The 24,427-nt window shown below is 44.5% G+C and overlaps 1 protein-coding gene across 1 annotated transcript in view; it reads right to left on the bottom strand.

The window, feature by feature from the left end:
• Positions 1-8,423: 8,423 nt before the first annotated feature.
• IL17REL (interleukin 17 receptor E like) overlaps positions 8,424-24,427 on the bottom strand; it is a 77,689-nt gene continuing 61,685 nt past the window's right edge. Inside the window, exons 12-18 of the mRNA XM_074952366.1 lie at positions 23,610-23,667; positions 23,093-23,238; positions 15,525-15,590; positions 14,371-14,428; positions 12,664-12,780; positions 10,039-10,093; positions 8,424-9,265 (exon numbers count right to left, since the gene is read on the bottom strand). Coding sequence (XP_074808467.1) covers positions 9,226-9,265; positions 10,039-10,093; positions 12,664-12,780; positions 14,371-14,428; positions 15,525-15,590; positions 23,093-23,238; positions 23,610-23,667 — 540 coding nt within the window. The 3' untranslated portion in view covers positions 8,424-9,225. The remainder of the gene's footprint in view (positions 9,266-10,038; positions 10,094-12,663; positions 12,781-14,370; positions 14,429-15,524; positions 15,591-23,092; positions 23,239-23,609; positions 23,668-24,427) is intronic.

Raw genomic sequence — 24,427 nt, 5'->3', positions numbered from 1 at the left:
ATCCTTGAGTCCTCTCGCTTTTTTGCACACCCATAAAGGCAGTAGCAAACCTAGCTAAAACCTGATCGGTTGACAAGCTGGTCCTTATGTTGCGTAGCCAAGGGACTACACGGCATTATAATTACCTGGAAATGAGTACTGAATTTCCCAGGAATTTGTCCTTTCAGGAAATAATTTGTGGTACCGCACACATTGTCAAGTAAATTAGCATAAAAACACATTTAATTCCAATTATTGTGAACTACCAATTACTACTAATGAATTGCTGAATAGATATATTCTTTTCCTGAGCCTAATGAGGTCTGGCCTTCTTCATGACATAATTTAGGGGGTAGTGGAATATTCTCTCTAGGAGGTACATGGGCTGTTGGTCACAAGCTGCAGCTGAAGGGGCAATGTCTATAAGACAGAATGTGTTTTGCTGAAATTTTTCTTTCACTCACGCAGACATGACCCAGACCTCGCTCCCCCTCCTATAAAAGACTGGGGTGTGACGTTATCTGATAAAATATGACCATGTAAATCATTGTTGCTAACACTGTTATATAATTGCAACAAATCTTGTACAAAGTATGTTGAGTAAAGTGTCTAGGGAAAGGTTATGATTTGCTGAATATGATTATGCTATTTGTATGCATGTATCATTTTTGTATTTGAAGTTATGAGTATTGGCTCTATACCTGTACTTCAAATATGTTTGCTCCTGTGGTAATGCCCACAAGGTATTTAGCTTGCACATCTTGAAGGGACTATTCAAGTTAAATGACACATTAAGGAACACTTAACTCACAATGGGCCATGGAAGATGCCTATCTACACTTAATAGACTTTCCTGCGATGACCTCTGCTAATACTAAGCGAAATCATGCGTGGACATATGACTCCAAGCACCATCTTGTTACCTGTAATTTTCCACAGTGAGACAGTGGTTTCCCTTCACTTGGCAGAAGCTATAAAAGGCTCTGGAAACAGCTCCATTTTGCCTTTTCCCTGCTCAAACCTCTGAACTATGAACTTATACTAATGGGAGCATTCTAACCAAGGGACTCAGGATATTCCAATGATTCGGAAGCCAGCAGTTTATTCCATGTAGAGGGGTGATCACCCTGCTCCTGCCCTGAAGGGGTTAAAGCAGTCCTGGAGAGGGCTGTGGCTGGGTAAAAGGGATTAAGAACAGCTGGGGAAGCTGAGTGAGTAGCTGCCCACAGCTGTGGCCAGCTCAATCAGGGCCCAGCTGGCCCTTATAAGAGGGCTGTGGGCCAGAAGTAGAGGAGTCTCACTCTAGCCCTAAAGGGAGAAAGGCTGCCTGCCTAGGAGCTGAAGGTTCCTGAGTGGAGTAGGGCTGGGGAGCTCCAGCCTGGTAAACTCCCAGGCTGCAGGCCTTGGTAAAGGCCCAGATAGGTACTGGGGCTGTAGAGGGGCAGCTTGGGAATAGGCAGAGGCAGCTGGTCCTAACCCCTTGCCAATGATGAGTGGCTATTACACTGCAGTCTGCACCAGTGAAAAAGGGCTGGATGGTGACTGGCATTAGCCACTGAGGCAAGGTGGGGATAAAGGGTTGTGGGTTCCCCTGGATGGGGAGACCCAGAGTGGGGGTACTGCTGGGGCAGACCCCCAAGGTAAAGGGGCACTGGGGTCCAGGAGGGATATGGGGGCCAGCAGCAGGCGAGACATTGGCCTGCAGTGGGTGCTCTGGGCTGGAAAGACCTAATTCCCAAGATGACCAGTGGGAGTGCCAGTGAGTCTTTGCTCCTCTACATTCCATCACTCCCATAAGCTTGAACCAAGAACTTTGCAATTAGTGTATATATTTGATTCCTTTAACCAATTTTAACACTCACCTTTCTTTCTATAAATAAACTGTCAGATTTTTAGATACTAAAGGATTGGCAACAGCATGATTATTGGGTAAGATCCGAGTTGCATATTGACCTGGGTATGTGGCTGGCCCTTGGGGATCAGAAGAATCTTTTAGTTTGATCAAATTGGTTTTAAAAAACCACTCATCTTTAAATCTAGTGACAACAGGACTGAAATGCCTAAGGAGATTGCTTTTCTGGCTTCTTGTTAGCTAGTGTGGTGAAACAGAAATTTACTTTTCTTGCTGGTTTGGTATATCTTATGGAAGAATAATCACCAGTTTTGGGGTGTGTCCGTCCTATTTCTCAGCAGTTTGTCCTGAATTTGGTATTCTCAGTTGTGACCCACAAAGGCACGGTGACATGAGGATAGGAGAGAAATTCTGTGCGCAACATTTTAGGCTCGCTCCAATTTTTGCTGTGTTTTTCTAAAAGCCATCAATTCTAAATTTTCATTTTAAAAAATCTCTCTGCAGCTATTACAATGAACGCTGCTGCCTTTTTAACCCAGCCTTCCAGAACTCTGTCTCAGGGAAAGCACAGCACCAACAATGGGAACTGTTACAGACCCATCAGCCCATCATTTGCCTTTCTGAGCTGGGAGGTAACAGAAGAGTGTGGGTGGGTTTTGTGAAGGATCAGCAGGGCCACCTCCCATATGCTCTTGAGGATCCCAGCCATCAACTGAGAAGAGTTAAGCAGCCAGAAATGCAGGCGCTGATTCAGTTTAACCAAAGCATAAGTCCCGCAAGTGGTTGGCCCTCTCCTACTGCAGTTACTATATCTCCTCTGCAGAGTGCACTGACTGCTGCTGAGCATGGCTGGTGCTTTAGGGTCACTCTAATAGCTGGCCACCCCTCTGGTAGCAGCATGATAGCAGCTCTTCTGGTGCAATCATTTCCCACCAGGCATTGTGAGCTTGTCTACATGGCCTACAGTGCAGACTGCAGGCGGCAGGGGAGGGGAAATGAACTGCAGTGCACACGGAGTGTAGAGCTGTAGCTGCCCCATGTAGACCCTCCTACCACAAATGAAAAAGTGCCTAGTTTGCATGAACATAGCCCCATTTACAGTTGGTTCTAGCAGGGTCTATGTGGGGCAGTTACAGCTCAACACTTCAGTGGGCATTGCAGCTCACACCCCTGTAGTGCACACTGCAGGGCCAGGTAGACAAGCCCTATGTCTCTAGCAAGCATCCAGGATCAGCTGATAACAGGCTACTCACAAAGTAAAATGCCAAACATTTACTAACCAAGGAAAATAATGAAACAGCCAAGAACTTCATATTTCCCCCATGGCTTGAGAGCAGATATAATATGGACTTCCAAACTAATCTTCTCTGAATTGTCCCAGTCTCAGTTCTAGTTTCCTGATCCAGTTTTTATAGCAACTGGAACACATTATCTAAGCATCTTGGGAGCACTTGCCTCTCCACAGGATTCCTTAGCTCTAGCTGGTCCTAATTGAAAATGCGGCCTCTTCAGGTCTCGGAATACAGAAAAGAGGGTCTAGATGAACCCGAATGAAACAAAGACAAAAGAAAAGGGAAGCTTCTGAATGTGTGCTGGGGTGAACAGGTGACAGAGAGGAAAGGAGAGACATTCATTCCTACTTCATTCATAGCAGAACAGATTCCCAAAGCAGACAAGGGGCCCATCCCCAGGCTACTGAAAAAAGAAAGGACTAGAATCATAGAATATCAGGGTTGGAAGGGACCCCAGAAGGTCATCTAGTCCAACCCCCTGCTCGAAGCAGGACCAATTCCCAGTTAAATCATCCCAGCCAGGGCTTTGTCAAGCCTGACCTTAAAAACCTCTAAGGAAGGAGATTCTACCACCTCCCTAGGTAACGCATTCCAGTGTTTCACCACCCTCTTAGTGAAAAAGTTTTTCCTAATATCCAATCTAAACCTCCCCCATTGCAACTTGAGACCATTACTCCTCCTTCTGTCATCTGCTACCATTGAGAACAGTCTAGAGCCATCCTCTTTGGAACCCCCTTTCAGGTAGTTGAAAGCAGCTATCAAATCCCCCCTCATTCTTCTCTTCTGCAGACTAAACAATCCCAGCTCCCTCAGCCTCTCTTCATAAGTCATGTGCTCTAGACCCCTAATCATTTTTGTTGCCCTTCGCTGGACTCTCTCCAATTTATCCACATCCTTCTTGTAGTGTGGGGCCCAAAACTGGACACAGTACTCCAGATGAGGCCTCACCAGTGTCAAATAGAGGGGAACGATCACATCCCTCGATCTGCTCGCTATGCCCCTACTTATACATCCCAAAATGCCATTGGCCTTCTTGGCAACAAGGGCACACTGTTGACTCATATCCAGCTTCTCGTCCACTGTCACCCCTAGGTCCTTTTCCGCAGAACTGCTGCCTAGCCATTCGGTCCCTAGTCTGTAGCGGTGCATTGGATTCTTCCATCCTAAGTGCAGGACCCTGCACTTATCCTTATTGAACCTCATCAGATTTCTTTTGGCCCAATCCTCCAATTTGTCTAGGTCCTTCTGTATCCTATCCCTCCCCTCCAGCGTATCTACCATTCCTCCCAGTTTAGTATCATCTGCAAATATCTGCAATATCACTAGACTCTTGTCCTTCCCCTCCAGGACCACTACTTTCAGTGTAGTCAAGGAAGGGTGGTCTACTGGTTGGGAATGACCATGGGGTTTGGGTAACACAGGTTCAGGCCCCTGCTTTGCCTGAGACTTCATGCATGATGTTGGACAAATCATCTAGGGCCAGATTTTCAAGGGTATTTAGGTATCGAAAGAAGCAGACAGGCACCTCGTGTGGTTTTTCAAATGTGCGTAGAATTCATACTTCAGTTAAATGCAACCTGAATAGTCCATCACTTTAGGCTGAACTCTCTGTCACGCAGTGGTGGAAGCAAAGCCTTTGTAGAAGGGGAGCCACAACTATTCTTCAGGAGAGAGATGTTCAGGAAAAGGCTGAAGGCTCTTCCCCAGAAGTAGCAGAATCAGCTACTGTAGATTTTTCCTAAATCTAGGACTTCTTTGGGGCAGGCCCTTGAGATGAACCCTCAACAGCATGATGTGCCTCTGGGAATCCCCAGACTGCAAGAAGTCTTTCCTTTCTCGCTGAAACTGCTAATCGCACATGGACAAAAATCTCATATGCTTTAGGCACATCACCGCAATTGGTACTGTGGGGCCCAACTCACTAGGGAAACCCCAAAGTGACCTCTAAGTGCAAAGAAGCAATAATGGGTTTAGCAGACAGACTGCTGGATTCCACTGGGAGATCTTCAAAGGTGGTTGAGAGAGGCTGTTAGGGTTCCTTCCCCACTCTGAACTCTAGGGTACAGATGTGGAGACTCGCATGAAAGACCCCCTAAGCTTATTCTTACCAGCTTCGGTTAAAAACTTCCCCAAGGTACAAACTTTGCCTTGTCCTTAACAGTATGCTGCCACCACCAAGCGTTTAAAACAAAGAACAGGGAAAGAGACCACTTGGAGATGTCTTTCCCCCAAAATATCCCCCCAAGCCCTACACACACCCTTTCCTGGGGAGGCTTGAGAATAATATCCTAACCAATTTCTTACAAAAATCATCAAAGACCCAAACCCCTGGATCTTGGAACAATGGAAAAATCAGTCAGGTTCTTAAAAGGATTTTATTTAAAAAAAGAAAGGTAAAAATCACCTCTGTAAAATCAGGGTGGAAAATACTTTATAGGGTATTCAGATTCAAAACACAGAGAATCCCCCTCTGGGCAAAACCTTAAAGTTACAGAAAACAGGAATAAACCTCCCTCTTAACACAGACCCAGGAAGATGGAAGCTGTGTGAGCTTTGTGTCCTGAAGACAGGCTGGTCACAGGAAGGCGACTGCCCCAGAGTCCTGACTGGCTTCATGGGGAGCAGTTCCAGAGCAACGCCCAGGGACTCTGTAACAACTGGTGGCAGCGGTGGGATGTACTGCACCCCATGGATGGCACTTCCTGCAGTAAGTGTCTGGGGAGCAGTAAAACGAAGGGGGATTGACGAGGACCAGGCGTGCTGAAGGCTCAGAGAGGAGCGGTTTCGGGGGGCAGTTAACCCCTGGGAGCGTGTGACCAGCGAGAAGGACTGTGCAGTAATGGGGTCCCCCTGGGGACTGCAGTAAACAGTCTCGGGGCAGAGGAGCCTGCGGCTTGGCCCTGGAAGAGAGAAGGACTTTTGCAGTAACAGGGTTCCCCTGGGGATTGCAGTGAGTGGTTCCAGGGGCAGAGGAGTCTGCAGCTCGACCCTGGCAAAGAGGTGGTGACCTCAAGAAGGGCTGGCGCACTAGGGGTTCTCCCTGGAAACCGTGGGGAGCTGAGAGCACAGGCCTGTGAGTCCACAGCAACTTGTGAAGGGCGGAGTGATGGCCTGTAATCATCTCCTTAAGAAGGACATTGTAACCCTGCGCAGAAAGAGAGGGTTGAGCAGTGGAAAGTTCACCAAAGCACAGTTAATCGTGCAGCTGGAGGAGGATGATCACTCTAAGGAGCAGATTCCTGACCCCAAATGGGGCTATAGCAGGATCTGGGAGCAGCTGGAGCAGTAGCCAGGCACTGCCAGGACTCCTGTCCCTGACCAGAATTAGTTCCAGAAAAGGGTGTAGTTTTGATCCAGTTCTTATTTTGCTTTAGCCATTATTAGCCAGTAAGGAGCTGTGTAGTGTCATCTGGTTAAGTCTCCTAAACCAGCTGTAACTGGCAGCATTAGTAAACTGTTATCCTTTATGTGGACCAGTTATTAAAAGGGTGTGGGGACATAGCATTCCTCTGCTTCCAGGAAATAGCTGTGAAAAATACTGGAAAACTGAGACTGAGGACTCCTGAGTCCCATTCTAGGTTCTGGAGGAGAGTGTTCTATAGTGGTTATAGACCCTTCCGCCCCTGCGGCCTCAGCCTGCCTCTGTCCCCTTCTATTCCTATCCCACCCCTCCAGCTCCTGCCCGAATCCCTCTCTGCTCCTGTTCAATGCTCCCACTCCCTCTCCTCCTTTGCTGCTATCCCCTTTCTCTTCTGCTCCTCCCCATCCTCTGGCTTTTGCAACCTCTTCCCCCAAGCCCACATTTCTCACTACTCTGCATTCCTACATGGCTAATTCCACTTTCTCCTTCTCCTCCCTGCTCTCACTTCCAGTACTTGCTGCCACAGCAGCCCCTGGCTGCTGGGAGAAGCAATTGCAGGGGAAGTACGGCTTAGCTTCTTCAAAGAATTTAGCTGCTAAACTCTAACATCTCTAGTGAGCATGTACCAAGTGGAATTTTCCAAAGGCTCATAGCTTGGCCATGTTGTGCAGCTTTTCATAGGGATAGCAAAAGGCACATCCCTGACAGTAGGGATGGTTAAAGTTTGAAAAAGTTATAGGCAAATGAAAACAGGGTCATAAATTGGGAAGTGTCAGGCAACCTTAACTATAGGCATAGCCATCAACTCTCCCTCTCAGAAACTAGTAATTGGAGGCTACATTTTCTGTAGTTACACCCATGTAAATCCATCTTAATTCCATTAAGTTCAGTGCAGTTTTGCACAAGCCCGGGGCCAGATTCCACCACATTTACTCATAGTGAGAAACCCCAATTCAATTTCAGTTTGAACAAGGGTGACAGGGTCAGATTGTAGGCTAAGATGTTATTGCAACAAAGCACATTGGACCCAGTCCTTCCTTCCTAGTGAACAGGTTTTGGCTTTAGGTAGGGGTTCTCTGCTGGGGACAGATGAAGAGAATACTAACCCATATACCCAGATTGTGACACACCACTGAGAAGTGGGAGGAGCCAGGATTTGGTCCAATATGAGCAAAGAACTGTAAAATATCAGGAGGGTATTTATCTCCACTGTCCTGCATTGATTCTGATAGAAGTGTGTATACCGTTATAGGGGAAAAGAGATATGTAAATTAACCAGTGCTTCAATTATAAATCCATTTCATAGTGCAAAGCTCCACACTTTCAGCTAACTGGAGGGTTTACAGAGGCTATCTGTGCCCCCCTGCTCCTTGAGCTCCAGTCCTGCATAAGGCAGGCCTTCCCCAACCCCAATCCTCCCTACCATCTCAGTAAAATGCACATTTGGTGTAATAGGCTTTAACATCAAAGAAGCCAAGATTTTTTTTTCCTCCCTCAGGCTCCTAGCGAACCATATGTTTCAGTTCGGCAAACATGTCTTCAACTGACACACTTTTTTCTTTTCTTTTTTAAATTGCCCCTGGAGGATCCTAAAACAAAAAGGCATGCAGATGGAAAATATATTTTATTGATCAAACACTTGTTCCACTCCCTCCTTCCCTCCCCTGCTCCCAACCTCCCATAATCAATCCCACATGGGTTTCAGGCATCAACATTGTTCATGTCTCTGTTAATGTCACTTCCTTATTACACAAAAGGAATTAAGAATGTTTGATAGGAGTTTGGAGAGTTTTAAAAGAAATAAATGACAAACACTAAACATTTTGTATTGTATGTGGTATTATTTTCAGTTGCAAGTATAAATAGTAGCATTATAATACAAGACAAACACTTCAGTTCATTATTTTGACAAAATACTTTTCTTAAGAACTATATTTCATGTAAAAGTTTTAAACAACCAAGAAACCAGAAGCCTGATCTGCTTCTCTTTGAAGTCAATGGGGGTTTTCCCATTAACTTAATGGGAGGAGGATCTAGTTCCCTAGAGAGGAAATGTCTTTTTAATTTGGAATTATTTAACAAAGCTGTAAAGTTGTTTCCAGAAAAGAAAACAGGAAAAATGCCTTTGACTCAAAGAAATACAATACATAAAATACTGAATGCAGTTATGAGATAGACCTGAGAAGAATTTCAGGGATACAGGTCTGTCTATGGCAAGATTTGCCACAGTGCTCTAAAGTTATCAGAAAGGCTCTAGAAAATAAAGAAAGCTACGGTTCAGTTCACTAGAGGGAAGTAAATGTATTAACATTGATAAGAAATCTCTTCCATTCCATAACTTAGTAATTTAGGTTTATGGTTTTAAAAGGAAGATTAGAAATGTGTAATTCTTGAAGTACCCATAATCGGCAACTACAGTGCAAAACCTGCCCATTTCTGGCATCTTAAATAAACCATTCATTTCACAGGAAAATGTGGGACAGATTCTCTACCCACATGATCTAACCAACGTTTTCTGTTCTTGAGATATAGGCAAACAGACTGATACTCCCTCATCTGAAGATGTAAAATGTTACACTCTGCACTTGTAAAGCCTTTTACACTTGTGAATAGTCCTACCAAAGTCGGTTTGCATGAGAGTGGACTATTCATGTGAGCAAGTAACATGTAAAGTCAACCTGATATTGAGAAGGACGCTGAGGATCTTGAAAGAGTTCTGCTAAATTCACCAGCCACCATCATCAATGCAAGGAAGAGGTACTCTTCGCTCTAGTGGAGAAACTAAACAGGACAGGAGATTGGCATTTCCCCTCATTTGGAACAGTCTATTGCAACAGTATAGCATTAGGATTTATACAGTTCTAAGCCCTTCTCAGCAACTCAGGGACTTGGCTGCTTGAGTGCACAGGTGTCCAAAAGAAAGAAATTATTACACTTCATACTAAGTGGCATAGTTTTCCTTCTGGAAAGGCAGCGATTGGCGTGGTGTGAGAATGGGAGCACCCTCTCAGCTGAGTAATGATCCCTCCACATCAAGCTTAAAGTATATTTTTTCCTCTTCCCTGGCTGTTTCCCTCTCTCCCCCTGCCCTCCTTTGCCTCCCTCTTTGGGCTGGGCCTTTTCAGTTTGAGAGCTTGAGGTGCTCTCTATCTCTGTTCATCTCACCTCTTCTGGGGGAGGGTCCAGAGCTTCCTTCTACTCTTATTATGGAGAAGTCTACTTTTCCCTCTTTCTCTTCCTTTATTCATTTATTCTTTCCTTTCCCAGCAATGGTACCCAGTCAGTTCTGACACCATGAGGTGCAGGCAGGAATCCAAAGAGAAACACGTGCTTCCAGCAGGGGCAAGAGTTTTATCAATAACAGAGAAATATCAGGACCACTTCTAGGTATAATGGGATCTACAATACTAACTCCAGTACAGATATTATAAAGCCATTGCCTCTGCTTTGTGGACAGAGGGTTTTACCAAGGCTTCTTCAGGGCTGTCAATCCCACATCTCTCACGAACATTAAAAAACTGACATGCTGTACACTGAAGAGAATTGCTGACTACCTCTGCCTTATGATCTGTGCTGGACTTCTGCCTTCATGTTTCTTTCTGTGAAAAACTGAGAAATAAATCATAATGTAAGATGCCATTTTATTTTCACTTTAATTCATACATTTATTTTTGCAGTAGCTGATTGGAAATATTCATATCCCTTAAATTGCAGGGGGGAAAGCAAACAGCGGTCAAATGGAAAAGAATGTATAAATTAGAGAAGCCTTGTGTCTTAGCCAATGCTTTTAAAAATGAGGGTCTGACTACCCAGTTCCTTAAGCTCTGTTGCTTCAGAGGGAAAGTCATGCTGAATACAAATTTCAATGTCTGATGAAAAAAATATAATGTATTAAATATGCCAGTTGGACACCTTGCCTTGAATTTGGAAATAGATTAACCTTCATGAGCATGAACTAATTTTACCTCTGATATAAGGGTTTTGTAATTATTGGATGCTGAATTTCTGGCAGAAAAATAGAGTGGAAACATTAAAACCATTTTGAGAGGACTGCTGCTGGATGATGCTTTTACAGATGTACATGATAATTTCATTGTAAAGACACGCAATATATCGGGCATAAAACTATAAAGATGATCTTTTCTTCTCAATCCCATGCCACAGCAAACAATGAAAAATCATTTACAAATATTTGCACAGTGATCTGATTGGGAAAGGGTCTGATAGTCATTCTAGCACCATGAGTCACAACTGAAAAATAGCACAGCCGCTGACTGTTACCAGCTGGACAAGCGCAGTGTTAATGGGGGAGTTTGAAGTATCTACTTTGACTAAAGTTTTTTATCTCTTTGTATGGTTTTGCACCCCCTACATAGCTCCAACAGTACTTATACTGATCATTACAACAGCCACCCTCTGTATGAAAACCCCGGTTACAATGTAGGACAAATCCTACTCTTACCCAGTAAAAAAAACGTGAGATGAAGTATGAATGCTGAGGGCCAGATTTTGATTACCTAAACTCATGCTCAGAGTATTTTCTACAGTTTTTACTCCACTTTCTCTGCCCTGTATTGACTGGCTGTTTTCTCCAACCCCGTCCTGCTCTCTCCCAGTCTCCTCACCTCTGCCTCATTCCTCCCCTTCCCCTCACACCCTTCTCTCTCTCCTCATGGTCTTTACTGCCCTGTCCCCCTCAGTCACCTCTTCTCTTCACTGTCCCCTCTCCCTTCCCTTGTTGTGCTGTTTGGCTAATCCCCTCCAACTAAGCCCCCACCCATGAGAGAGAGAGAGAGAGAGATTATGGAATTAACAGGATATTTGCAGGCCATCATACTGATTACTCTGTGTATGCTATTTCCCTTTCCCCCACTCTTCGCCTGTCTTATCTAGTTAGGCCATGTCTACCCAAGCACTTATGTAGGTAAAACTTTGTCACTCAGGGGTGTGGAAAACACACACACACACCCCTGAGCGACATGTTTTGCCGGCATAAGTGCTCACGTGCACAGCGTTATGTTGGCAGGAGACACTCTCCCACCACTCATTAAGCTGGTTTTATTATGTCAACGGGAGAGCTCTCTGCACGAGCACTCTTAGGCCACATCTACACTACCCGCCGGATCAGCGTGTAGTGATCGATCTATCGGGGATCGATTTATCGCATCTACATCGATCCCCGAACGCTCTGCCGTCGACTCCAGAACTCCACCAGGGCGAGAGGTGGAAGCGGAGTTGATGGGGGAGGGGCAGCCATTGATCCCACGCCGCGAGGATGCAAAGTAAGTGATTCTAAGTCGATCTAAGATTCAGCTATGCTATTCTCGTAGCTGAAGTTGCGTATCTTAGATCGATCCCCCCCCCCCCCCCCCCCCAGTGTAGACCAAGCCTTACAGCAGCACAGCTGTATCGGTATAGCTGTGCCACTAAGTTTTTAAGCATAGACATTGCCTTAGTTCTTTAGGGAAGGGATTGTCTATTACACCATATTTGTACTGTGCCTAGCACAATGGGGCCTAATCTTGGTTGATCCCTAGGCACTACCATAATAAATAATAAAATGCTGATTAGCACCTTGCTTCACAAATAGTACCATTGAAATCAATGGGTCAACTCTTGGAGTAAGGCACTATTCAAGGTGATTAATCTGGCTGGGAGTAAATGAAGTCTAATAGTCCTGATGTTTTGCATACATATACTTCTTGGTACATACTTGGGAGCAAGTTTTGTTTAAGCTAGCTGCTTGAGAGACTGCCTCACTCTCTGTGCAATACCCTGGCACTCATGACCATCACAGAGACTTCAGCAAGCAGTCCCCTTGTTTAAGAAGAAAGGGGTTAGCAAGAGGACATTGTCAGTTGCAGGCGCTGACCTTTGGCATTAACTTCCTCTCCCTTAGTTCACCAGAGCCCAGATCTAGAGACCCTCAGCAGATGCTGCAAAACATGCCTCTTCTCCCAGGGTTTTATCTGGGGCAGGAGTCCAGGGTACTGTGTGAATGATCAGGTGGGGCATCTGGGCATGGATAATGAGGAAAGTTTCATTCTGGAGGCTAGGGAAGGATTTTTAACTATCTTTCCACTATATACCATTAATGTCCATTCGTTTTTAAATCTATATTCCAGATTGTCAAGAAAATATGGACTGATTCTCCAATTAACATTCCCTTGATTATGTACCTGTTAAAATTTTATGTCCAAGGAGAGCCATCATTGTCACCAGGATTAAAATTATTGCTGTCAGCGACATGATCCTTATGGAGTTTTCATCATCTTCTTGACTCTCGGAAGATAATGCTGGGAAAAATGTATTTGTTGTTATGGAAAATGCACATCTGAGAATAAATAATTTCTAAATAGTGACTCTATTCACTAAAAACATAACACTTGCTGCAGACCACAAAGTGCATTTCTTTTAGCCTCCAAACAAATAGCTGGAACTAGGCACCCATACTGGATCACAGTGAGGTCCATCAAGTCCAGTATCTTGCCTCTGAAGTAGCCAGTTTCAGTTGCTTCAGAGGAAGGTATGTGAACATTGCAGCAGGCAAATGTGGGATAATCTGCATGACACATTAGATCTTATCTTGATCTCTAATAGTTAGAGATTGGCTTAGCCTTAAAACCTAAAGCATGAGGTTTTGTAGTCCCTCTACAAAATTTTAATTAGCTTTAATTATAACTGGAAATTCTCAATATTCATATATGTGTCCAATGCCTTTTTTTAATCTTGTTGAGTCCTTTGCCCAAAAAACTTCCTATGGCAAGGAGTTCCACAGTTTAGTCACATTATGGGGGAGAATATTTCCTTTTATCAGTTTTTAATTTCCCACCTTTCAATTTAATTAAATGTCTCTTTGTTCTTATATTATAAAAGACAGAGCAGAATCTCCCAGTCCACCTTTTCTAACCTTTCATTATTTTATATGCTTTTATCATGTCCTGGAAAGTTATATCCTGATAACCTCAACTGTAGTGGTGAATGTGTTTAAGTATTTGACTTCATGCGGTATTGTATTTTTCAAAGAAAATGAGTTACCAAGTTCCATACAAGCACTCCCTCAGAGCTCTGCCGCCAGGATACAATTACAGGCCCCAACGTTTTTAGAGCCAGGCTTCTTAAAGTGAGCTGTGAAGAGCTTTTATGGTATAGTCAAAATGTGTACTAGGAATTATATCTCTAAAGCTATGTTTTTCAAAGGGTCTTATGAGCCGGTGATTTTCGCATCTGCTTTTAACACTCCATAGACCATGTATGGTCTCAACCCTCACTCCCTTCCTGTGATTTGATTTGATTTATTACAGCAACTGAACAATAAAATGACCAAGTGTAATTGGAGTCTTCTTCCCAGCTTGACTGCACCTAGAGTTCTCAGTTCAGCGCTTCTCCTATTGTGCCTTAGATCCAAAATCCCTGTCTCAGGGCTATCCCTGCTGTGAGCCCTGATCTGACCTCACTATTGCTTATTGCTAGGACTTAAACTTAAACACAGTTGAACCCATCATTGTATCTGAGAACTTTTCAAACCATTAATTAATTTATCCTTGCAATATCTCCATGAGGTAGGGAAGTGCTATTATCCCCTTTGTACAAATGGAGAACTGAGTCACAGAGGGATTAATTGACTTGCCCAGAGTCACACAGAAAGTCTGTGGCAGTGCTGGGAATTTACCCTTGAAGGTTTACTGAGTTCCAGTTCCGTGTCTTAGTCACAATGTCACCCTTCCTCCTTTACTTACGGAGTAAAGAGATCAGGATTTGACTCTGAAATCTGCAGCCCAGAAGGATGGGGATTGTTGTGTCAGTCCCAGGAGACCCTGATTCTGCTGTCAAACCCATCTCATCTTCTATTTCAATCTTTCATGTGACACATTATTAGTACTTACTGCATTGGATATCGCAGATCTGTAGTGGAACAGAATAATCTACATCTGTCCTCCCCACCTTTTACAAAAGAAAGAAAAAAATGGTTATTTCCCTCTCAACAATATTGTTTATGATCATTTGTTTTGGCAAAATAAACATTGACTTGTTAGTTTACTGAAATGAATGCAGATTTTTTTAAAAAAAACCATCTGTTTAATGGTTTAGCTTATACTTGTGTCACTCTTAGTCATTTTCAGGGTTACAGAAGATGTAGCTACGAGGGAATTTTCTGTTGGAATGATTTTCTGATGGAAAATAAGGGTTCCCTGGCTGCCTTTCTAGATGGCCCTTGTCACTTTAGTCAGAAAGTGAAAGACAGAAAGTGACAACAGCCTTCCAGGCCAGCTGCCGGAAGAAGAGCACCAGAAGAACTTTCTACCTCCCCATGCCTCCAAGCCCATCTGACTCTGGACGTTTATTTTTAAAAAAGGTGATTTTTGTTTTCCAGTGTGCCGAGCATACTTTTGGGTGCTATACAATAATAAAAATAGTTCTAAGTTTCTGGTGAAAATATTCATAAAAAACAAATGTAACACTCACTTTCCAGGTGGAATCAGACCTTTGAGTTTTAAATTCATTTTCTATGAACATATCTGTTAGTAAAACTCAGTTCTACAGATATGTGCTGGCATTTTTGCATATTATTTGCCCAGCTCTGTTTCAATAATAGTCATTTAAATGTGTATCAGTGCACTTAGTACGCTGCATGTCTCCTTGTTTACTATTGTACACATATGCCTGAATGCACTAAAGTCCTTAGACTTGTTTTTTAGAAAATGTTAATACATTTGTTACTTCCCTCTGCCCTTCTGACTCCAATCTTTTCATCAAAAGAGGTTTTATAGATGGAGGGGTTAATTTAATAGCCCTTAATATTCCACTGTTGCCATCTACAAAAATAAGAGATCAAGAATGGACCTTAAATAATTAATACAAGCTCAGCAAGGGACAATAGCAGCACATTCAAACTATTGATAATGCTCTTTGCAACCTACAAGTGGGTCATGGTCAGATTTGGCTGGGAGGAGGCAGCTGCGACACTGCCCACAATTTCTTATTTCCACGCCAGCTTGTTTATTTAGTGCAGAGTATATCTACAAATCAGCAGACCTACCTGAATGCAAACTTCTGAGCCACATATTTCACCTGAAATATTGACAGATGTGGGCTGAGAGTCACCCTGATGAAAACAAAGTGGAAAGCTGTTAACTTCAGAGCTTGTGGGCAACCAAAATGCATAGTCTCCCTCCAGCTCTTTGGCTCTTTTGTCAGTAATGTTATGTATTTAACTACCTTAAAATATGTGGCAGATTGTTTTCATTATTGAAGGTTCTTTTCCTTTTAAGGACTTCCCTCCCCCAGGGGTACGGAATGCCGTGAGCACAGTGCAGCCAGTTTGGTTCTCCTGCGCAGGAGGTGCAGGATTTGAGGAACCCATGAAGAGGGCCCATATCCCAGCATATTATGGAGCACAGCACTGTGTCAAAGTACATAAGGTGGATTTGGGGGTGGACCAGGAAGGGAGACTGGGTAATGATCCACTTTCCATTTCCCCCACACTCCCAGAAGGGGAGGATGCCAGTCGTGGAGGTTGCTAAAGATGGGAGGCTATGGCAGAAGCCATCGAAGGCTTCTACTTGCACTCCATGGCCTACCTGGGCCAGAGGGGAGAGCCCTGTGTGCTGCAGATCTCCCCATCCCACAGCCAGCTACTCAGGCTGTGCTCTGAGAAAGGATTACCCTGATAGTGAATTTCAGAGTAGCAGCCGTGTTAGTCTGTATTCGCAAAAACAAAAGGAGGGACTTGTGGCACCTTAGAGACTAACAAATTTATTTGAGCATAAGCTTTCATGAGCTACAGCTCACTTCATCATGAAAGCCTATTTGAGCTTATGCTCAAATAAATTGGTTAGTCTCTAAGGTGCCACAAGTACACCTTTTCTTTTTGCGAATACAGACTAACACGGCTGCTACTCTGAAACCTGTCATTGTGCAAGGCACTGAATTTAGCTGTATGGAGTGGAAATCTATCAACTTCATGAAAAAACTTGCACCTGATGGTAAAATTACCCTAAAAAAATTGTTCTGCTGCTTAAAATAGTTATTTGTGGCTTGTGTGCAAAAAAGAAAATGACTATTTCTCTGGAACTATGGGCCCTGTACTGCTTTTCCTTCCTCAACAAAGCTCCTGAAGACGACAGGGATAAATTAGGTAAATATGGCCTTAACCCAAAACTATTGTGAATACATTAATATTGAGGCTATGAACAATTGTTTATGAGAACAATGGCTCAGTGTTAAGTCATCATGAGACCCTGGTGGAAATTGCTCATGGTCTTGGGGCAGGGAACCATGTGTAATCTACACGAGTTCCCATTGTATCGTTACTAAAGAGACCAGATCAATCTGTACCACAGGACGATGGAAACAATGGACATTTCTGAACAGACTGGCACTCTGTTTGATATGTCCAGTTTCACAATAATATCTGGCTGGGATCCAATCCTATTTAGCCCTGGTCTACACTATGAATTTAGGTCAAATTTAGCAGCATTAGATCAATTTAACCCTGCACCCATCCACACAACAAAGCCATTTTTGTCAACTTAATGGGCTCCTAAAATCGACTAAAATCCGAGGAGGAGATTAGCGCTGAAATAGACATCGCCAGGTTGAATTTGGGTTAGTGTGGACGTAATTAGACTGTATTGGACTCCAGGAGCTATCCAACAGTGGTCCATTGTGACCGCTCTGGACAGCACTCTGAACTTGGATGCACTGGCCAGGAAGACAGGAAAAGCCCTGCGAACTTTTGAATTTCATTTCCTGTTTGGCCAGTGTGGCAAGCTGATCAGCACAGATGACCGTGCAGATATCAGCAACGGTGACCATGGAGTCCCAGAATTGCAAAAGAGCTCCAGCATGGACCGAATGGGAAGTACTGGATCTGGTCGCTGTACGGGGAGACGAATCCGTGCTATCAGAACTCCGTTCCAAGAGACAAAATGCCAAAATATTTGAAAAAAAAAAAAATCTCCAAGGACATGAAGGACAGAGGCTATCACAGGGACCCACAGCAGTGCCACATGAAACTTAAGGAGCTTAGGCAAGCCTACCAAAAAATCCAAGAGGCAAAGGCCTGCTTGGGGTCAGAGCCCCAGACATGCTGCTTCTAGGATGAGCTGCATGCAATTCTAGGGGGTGCCCCTACCACTGCCCCACCCCTGTACATGGACTCCTGCAAGGGTGGGGAGTCTCACGCAACAGGGATGAGGATTTTGGGGATGAGGAAGATGAGGGGAAGGTTGAAGATCGCTTGCCTGGTGTGCGCTGAGAAGCCATTCTCCCTGACAGCCAGGAGCTGTTTATCACCTGAGATCCAATACCCCTCCCAACCCGGGCTCCCAGACCTTGAAGGCAGAGAAGGCAGCTCTGGTGAGTGTACCTTTATAAATATAATACACGGTTTAAAAGCAAGCGTGTTTAATGATTACTTTGCCCTGAAGACTTGGGATGCATTCGTGGCCAGCACAGCTACTGGAAAAGTCTGTTAATGTGTCTGGGGTTGGGGCGGAAATCTTCCAGGGACATCTCAATGAAGCTGTCCTGGAGGTACTCCCAAAGCCTTTTCAAAAGGTTTCTGGGGAGGACAGCCTTATTGCGTCCTCCATGGTAGGACACTTTACCACACCAGGCCAGTAGCATGTAGTCTGGAATCATTGCATAAGAAAGCATGGCAGCGTGTGGTCCCGGTGTTTGCTGGCATTCAAGCAACATCTGTTCTTTATCTCTCTGTGTTATCCTCAGGAGAGTGATATCATTCATGGTCACCTAGTTGAAATAGGGGAGTTTTATTCAGGGGACATTCAGAGGTGGCCACTCCTGTTTGGCTGTTTGCCTGTGGCTGAAAAGAAATCATCCCTGCTGTTAGCCACGGGGTCAGGGGAGGGGTGAAGCGATCATCTCAGAGAATTGGGGCGGGGGGGTAGTTGTGTTTGTGCTGCACATTAACCCGAAAACATCAGCCCTTCCTTTTAAATGGCCAGTGTGTCTTTTTCAATTTTAATCTCCCTTTTTTCCTCCCACAGCTGCAAATGTTTCAACGCTGGGACTAGCATCTCTGTCCCAGAGGCTAGCACAGATAAGAAGGTGAAAAAAAACACACTTGCGATGAAGTGTTCTGAGCTCATGCAGTCCACCCAAACTGAAAGAGCCCAGCAGAATGAGTGGAGGCAGACAATGGCAGAGGCCAGGAAAGCACAAAATGAATGAGCACAGGAGGGATGCACGAGAGGATAGATGGCTGGAGCAACAGGAGAGGTGGCAGCAGCATGATGAGAGGAGGCAGGATGCAATGCTGAGGCTACTGGAGGATCAAACTGATATGCTCTGGCGTATGGTTGAGGTGCAGGAAAGGCACAGACCGCCACTGCAGCCCCTGTGTAATCAACCGCCCTCCTCCCCAAGTTCCATAGCCTCCTCACCCAAGAACATGGGTGGGGGGGGCCCTCTGGGCACCCAACCACTCCACCCCATAGGACTGCCCAAGCAACAGAAGGCTGGCATTCAATAAGTTTTGAAGTGCAGTGTGACCTTGTCCTTCCCTCCTCCCCTACCCCACCTGGTGCTTCCCTCCTCCCTCACCCCTCCCAGGCTACCTTGGCAGTTATCCCCTATTTGTGTGACAAATTAAGAATGTTTCAAATTCATGCAATGACTTTATTGCCTCTGGAAGCGGTGATTGAAGTAGGGAGGGGAGGGTGGTTGGCTTACAGAGAAGTAGATGGAACCCAGAGGGTGGGTTTTCCTCAAGGAGAAACAAACAGAACTGTCATACCGTAGCCTGGTCAGCCATGAAACTGGTTTTCAAAGCTTCTCTGATGCGCAGCGTGCCCTGCTGTGCTCTTCTAAATGCCCTGGTGTCTGGCTGCGTATAATCAGCAGCCAGGTGATTTACTTCAACTTCCCACCCCGCCATAAATGTCTCCCCCCTTACTCTCAGATATTGTGGAGCACACAGCAAGCAGTAATAACAGTGGGAATATTGGTTTCACTGAGGTCTAACCGAGTCAGTAAACTGTGCCAGTGCTCTTTTAAACATCCAAACGCACATTCTACCACCATTCTGCACTTGCTCAGCCTGTAGTTGAACAGCTCCTGACTACTGTCCAGGCTGCCTGTGTATGGCTTCATGAGCCATAGCATTAAGAGGTAGGCTGGGTCCCCAAGGATAACATCCCCAACAGTTATTTTCTGGTCTGGAAAGTAAATCCCTTGCTGCAGCTGTTCATACAGACCAGAGTTCCTGAAGATGAGAGCATCATTTACCTTCCCAGCCATCCCACGTTGATGTTGGTGAAAGGTCCCTTGTGATTCACCAGTGCTTGCCAAAGTACCCCTTTCGGTTTATGTACTGGCTGCCTTGGTAGTCCGGTCCCAAGACAGGGATGTGTGTTCCGTCTATGGCCCCATCACAGTTAGGGAATCCCATTGCAGCAAAGCCATCCACTATAACCCACACATTTCCCAGAGTCACTACCCTTGATAGCAGCAGCTCAGTGATTGCGTTGGCAACTTGGATCACAGCAGCCCCCACAGTAAATTTGCCCACTCCAAATTGATTCCCGACTGACCGGTAGCTGTCTGGCGTTGCAAGCTTCCAGAGGGCTATCACCACTCGCTTGTGAGCTGTGAGGGCTGCTCTCATCTTAGTATTCTTGAGCTTCAGGGCAGGGGAAAGCAAGTCAAAGTTCCATGAAAGTGCCCTTACACATGCGAAAGTTTTGCAGCCACTGGGAATCATCCCAGACCTGCACCACTATGCGGTCCCACCAGTCTGTGCTTGTTTCACAGGGCCCACAATCTGCATTCCACGGCATGAGCCTGCCCCATTGCCACCAGGATGGCCAAATTGCCTGGGCCTGTGCTTTGAGAGAAGTCTGTGTCCATGTCCTCATCACTCTCGTCACCGCGCTGCCATCACCTCCTCGTCTGTTTTTGCAGGCTCTGGTTCTGCATATACTGCATGATAATGCGTGAGGTGTTTACAATGCTCATAACTGCCGCAGCGATCTGAGCGGGCTCCATGCTTGCCGTGGTATGGCGTCTGCAGGACAGCAGAGTAGCAGCGGAAGCGGTCGTTCAGTGACGATGCTTGCAGACCTACTGCACCGTCTGCTGCCAGGACACCACAGCTGAGCGGGCTGCACGCTTGCCGTTTTATGGCGAGACAAGAGCAGCCGAGCAGAGTTGCAGCGGAAGCGGCCCTGCGAGACCACCAGGAGAGCCAGAGAGCAGAGTGGAAGTGGAAGCAGTGGCTGATGACCTGCGAGATGGATTCAGGAGAGCAGAGTTGCAGCAGAAGTGGGAGCCCATGAGACACAACATGGAGAAATTTGCTATCGAGACAAGAGCAGGAAAGCAGAGTGGCAGCGGAAGTGGTAGTTCGATGACAGTTAGCAGTCCTACTGCACTGTCTGCTGAAAGATCAGCAAGGATTTCACTGTTAAGCCAAGCTGGTCGCCTGCCATATTTACTAGTCTTTCTACACATCAGGATGGTTTGTCCCTGTAACCTCAATAAGGATTCTTTAAAATACAGCCAGCTCTCCTGGACTCCTTTCCCCCTCATGTTATTCTCCCAGGGGATCCTGCCCATCAGTTCCCTGAGGGAGTCAAAGTCTGCTTTTCTGAAGTCCAGGGTCCGTATTCTGCTGCTCTCCTTTCTTCTCCTGGGCCCAGGTGCTGGATTCAGGGAACCCAGCCTCACTTTCTTCTTCTCTCTCCTCCATCCTCCTGAGGAGTTGGGGGTGCTCAAGCCCAATGTGGGTTGCCCGAGGGGCAAAGATAGGCCTCTGGGTCCCAGGGAAGTCCAGCCTGATTCCTGCCCCGTGTGGCGCCCCCAGACCAGACCAGCTCTCTCCTCTCCCCCACCCAAAACATCTGCTCTATGAGCTCCCAGGACAGTGTCTGCTGCTGATGCTGTGCTGGTAGCAACATGAGGCCAGCCATAGAACGTTTGTGTATAATTATTATTTTGATATGCTGCCAAAACTTCCTGAGGAATGTAAGGGAGAGGAGAGGAGAAACGGCAATTTTTAATCTCAGCAAAAGCTGATCAGAATGCCATGGGACAGGAAGAGGCACTTTGCTAGCCAAGGGCATTCTCCCTGCAGAACAACAAAGGCCTGCTAGAAAGGAAGAGCGTCTCAAAAAAATGGTTGCAAGAATCCTTTACAATGGAAATTTAAATATACAGTTTCCCCATAGCAATGCAGAAATGAATACATATATGGCCAAGTGCATCCAGGATCAATGCTTAGCTACCAAGATAAGTGCCTTAGTAATAATAATAAAATAATGGACTTTCGATAACAGAAAATTCACTGATAAAGAGAATATTTTCCTATATGAATATAGCCAGATACGAATGTGAAACTAGGCATTCCACACAGAGCAGGTTTAGAAACACGCATTGAGTGCTCTAGCCTGGTAGGAATATGAGTAAACTACATGGAGTGCCTGTCAGAAGACTGCAAGCATTTTCCCCTAGTCTGCTGATGAATTAACCACAAGCTATTATTTCCATAACAATAAACAATGGCTTGCAGCCACAATAACTGAGTGTAACATGTTAACAAGTATAGGTAGTCAGGAATTTTCCAACAAAAATGGTTTTTCCATTGGAAAATGCCGATTCATCAAAAACTGAATGTTGTTTCTAAATGAAACTGTTCAGAATTTCCTTCCTGCAAGAAATTTCAAAACGTCTCATTTCCATTCCAAATCGGAACAAAAGCATTTTTCAAAATGTCAGAATTTCCCACAGAACAGAAATTCTGAGTTACAACCAGCTCTATAAAAATACTGTTGGCTTGAGGATATTCCCACAATTCTCTCTCATTGTACTTGTATAACATGCAGTGCATGGTTCTCAGTGACACTAGGCATCTTTACACCAAACTGGCAAAGAAAGGGGCCTTAACTAGGGTATGGGGGGGCATAATATATGTCCATTTTAACGTTCCTTTACACTGGTGTAAAGGTGTCTTAGTGTAAGTGAGAATGAGGCCCACAGTGCTTGCTAATTCTTCAAGAAAATAAGGATCAAAAATAGCCAACTGTGTCCATGGAGTTCAAGGATAGGCTGTACAGTGGTACTGCATCCACAAGGCAGTCTATTCCCTCAGGTGTCCTATGAAAAGCCCAGCAGAGCATAAAGCTGCCCTCCCTATCAGAAACCTCAAAGGAGGTCAGACGTGGGATCCACTGTATGGCCCTGTCTTGTGTGAACTGCCTGCAGCACAGCAAATCAAGCTGGCACAGGGAGGTATAGCTCTGGAACATCCCTGCACCAGTGGTAATGAATTGGGCCTATGAAGTGCACATATTTATAAATAGTACAACAAAACATTAAAAGAACATTACAGTTACAAAATCAAGCACTCAAAAGTCACTTCCACTGGTGTGACTCACTTAATTTCAGTGGTTACTCCTGTCTTACATCAGGGTGAGATCAGAACTAGGACTAAATGCTTTAACTATGGATATTGTTCCAAAGTGCATGTGCCTGGCTTTTGCTAGTTTTGTCCAGGCATCAGAGTTATGGATGGCAATAATTTCAAATTAAACATGTTGAAGCTGCCTTATTGATAGCAACTTCTGATAAATAACGCATACCAACCGCTGAGACTGAGTGGCGTATCCCAACAGAGTCACATGAAGACAGCTGTGCCTTGTTACACACCAGCACTGAAAATTTTGCCTTGGTTTGTGACATGAAGGAGACTTGTATCTGTTCTGCCCGGGCAGCAATTCTCATTTTCCAAGCTTTGAAATTGGGGAGAAAGGCTGTTATTTTTAAATGTAATCACTCACACAATGAATGACGTATGAGATACTATAACAGTAGATACCATGCTGTGCTAAAATAAAACCATTATCAGCTTGAATACCGTCAACTGTTATATCAATAGCTATCTTGATTTTGAACAGGTTATTATTTATCTTTACAAATACTTGATTAACTGTGGGAGTTTACAAATGGAAAACCTGCACTGTTAAATATTATTGATGCAATTCAGAGGGTATAGCAAGACCAATAAGCTTTACTCGATGAGAGAGGTTGTAGTCTAGTGGTTAATTTAATTTAATATAATTATTAATGTGTCATTTTAATTTAATAAAATAAAGTTATTTACCTGGGAAATTCCCATGAGCAAATGGGCATCGAACCCAAGAGCCTTGCTTGGTTGTAAACTGAAAATAAAGAAAGCTGTTAGAAGAACAGAATTTTGAAGTTTGAACTTGTGGCTATAGATCCAGCTGAAGCCAGTCACTGAATTCCAGAAAGCAGCAAAAGAATTATTCACAGCTTACCTCCCATGTTATGCTCCAAGCTCTGATACTCACTAAGGGCCAAATTCTGCAAACATTTATGCAAGTGTTTAACTTTACATTCCTATGCAGTCCCACTGACTTAAAAAATCCGTTGCTTAAAAGCATTTTAAAAACAACAACAATAGGGAGCCCTATACTGACTTCATTGGCTATTTTGCCTGAACAGCAGCAGCATGATTTGGTCCAGGGATGCATAGCACAAATATTCAAAGAATTCACCATTACTCAAGTACATAAAGTTAAACACATGCTTGAGTGCTTGCAGCATGAGGGCATAAAACGTTCTATTCTGCTTTTTTGTATTGTCAGCTTAAAGCTGTGCTGTAACCATTGCTATCTCTTAGGGAACAGTAACTGTCCTGATTTCTTCCCCTTAATGAATATTGTTTTGTTTTTATCTTGAGTCATATTTCTTTTATTGGCTGTTAGTTTTATTATTCTATTTTATGGCCTTGATACTATCAATCATTAAAGCTGCATATGGTAAATGTTCATGATGATACCGGAAACATGTCCAATCGCACCTCATTTTGTATTTCACTGCAAACTCAAAAGTCAGACCAGGTCCACTATTAGGACTGGAAACTTTTCCAGTGTGGATATAGAATCCAACAAAGCC

Source organism: Natator depressus, chromosome 1 (assembly GCF_965152275.1).
Source record: "Natator depressus isolate rNatDep1 chromosome 1, rNatDep2.hap1, whole genome shotgun sequence".
In the NCBI taxonomy this organism is placed as follows: domain Eukaryota; kingdom Metazoa; phylum Chordata; order Testudines; family Cheloniidae; genus Natator; species Natator depressus.
Note: the sequence above shows the minus strand (reverse complement) of the source record. Positions and strands in the feature narration are given on the sequence as shown.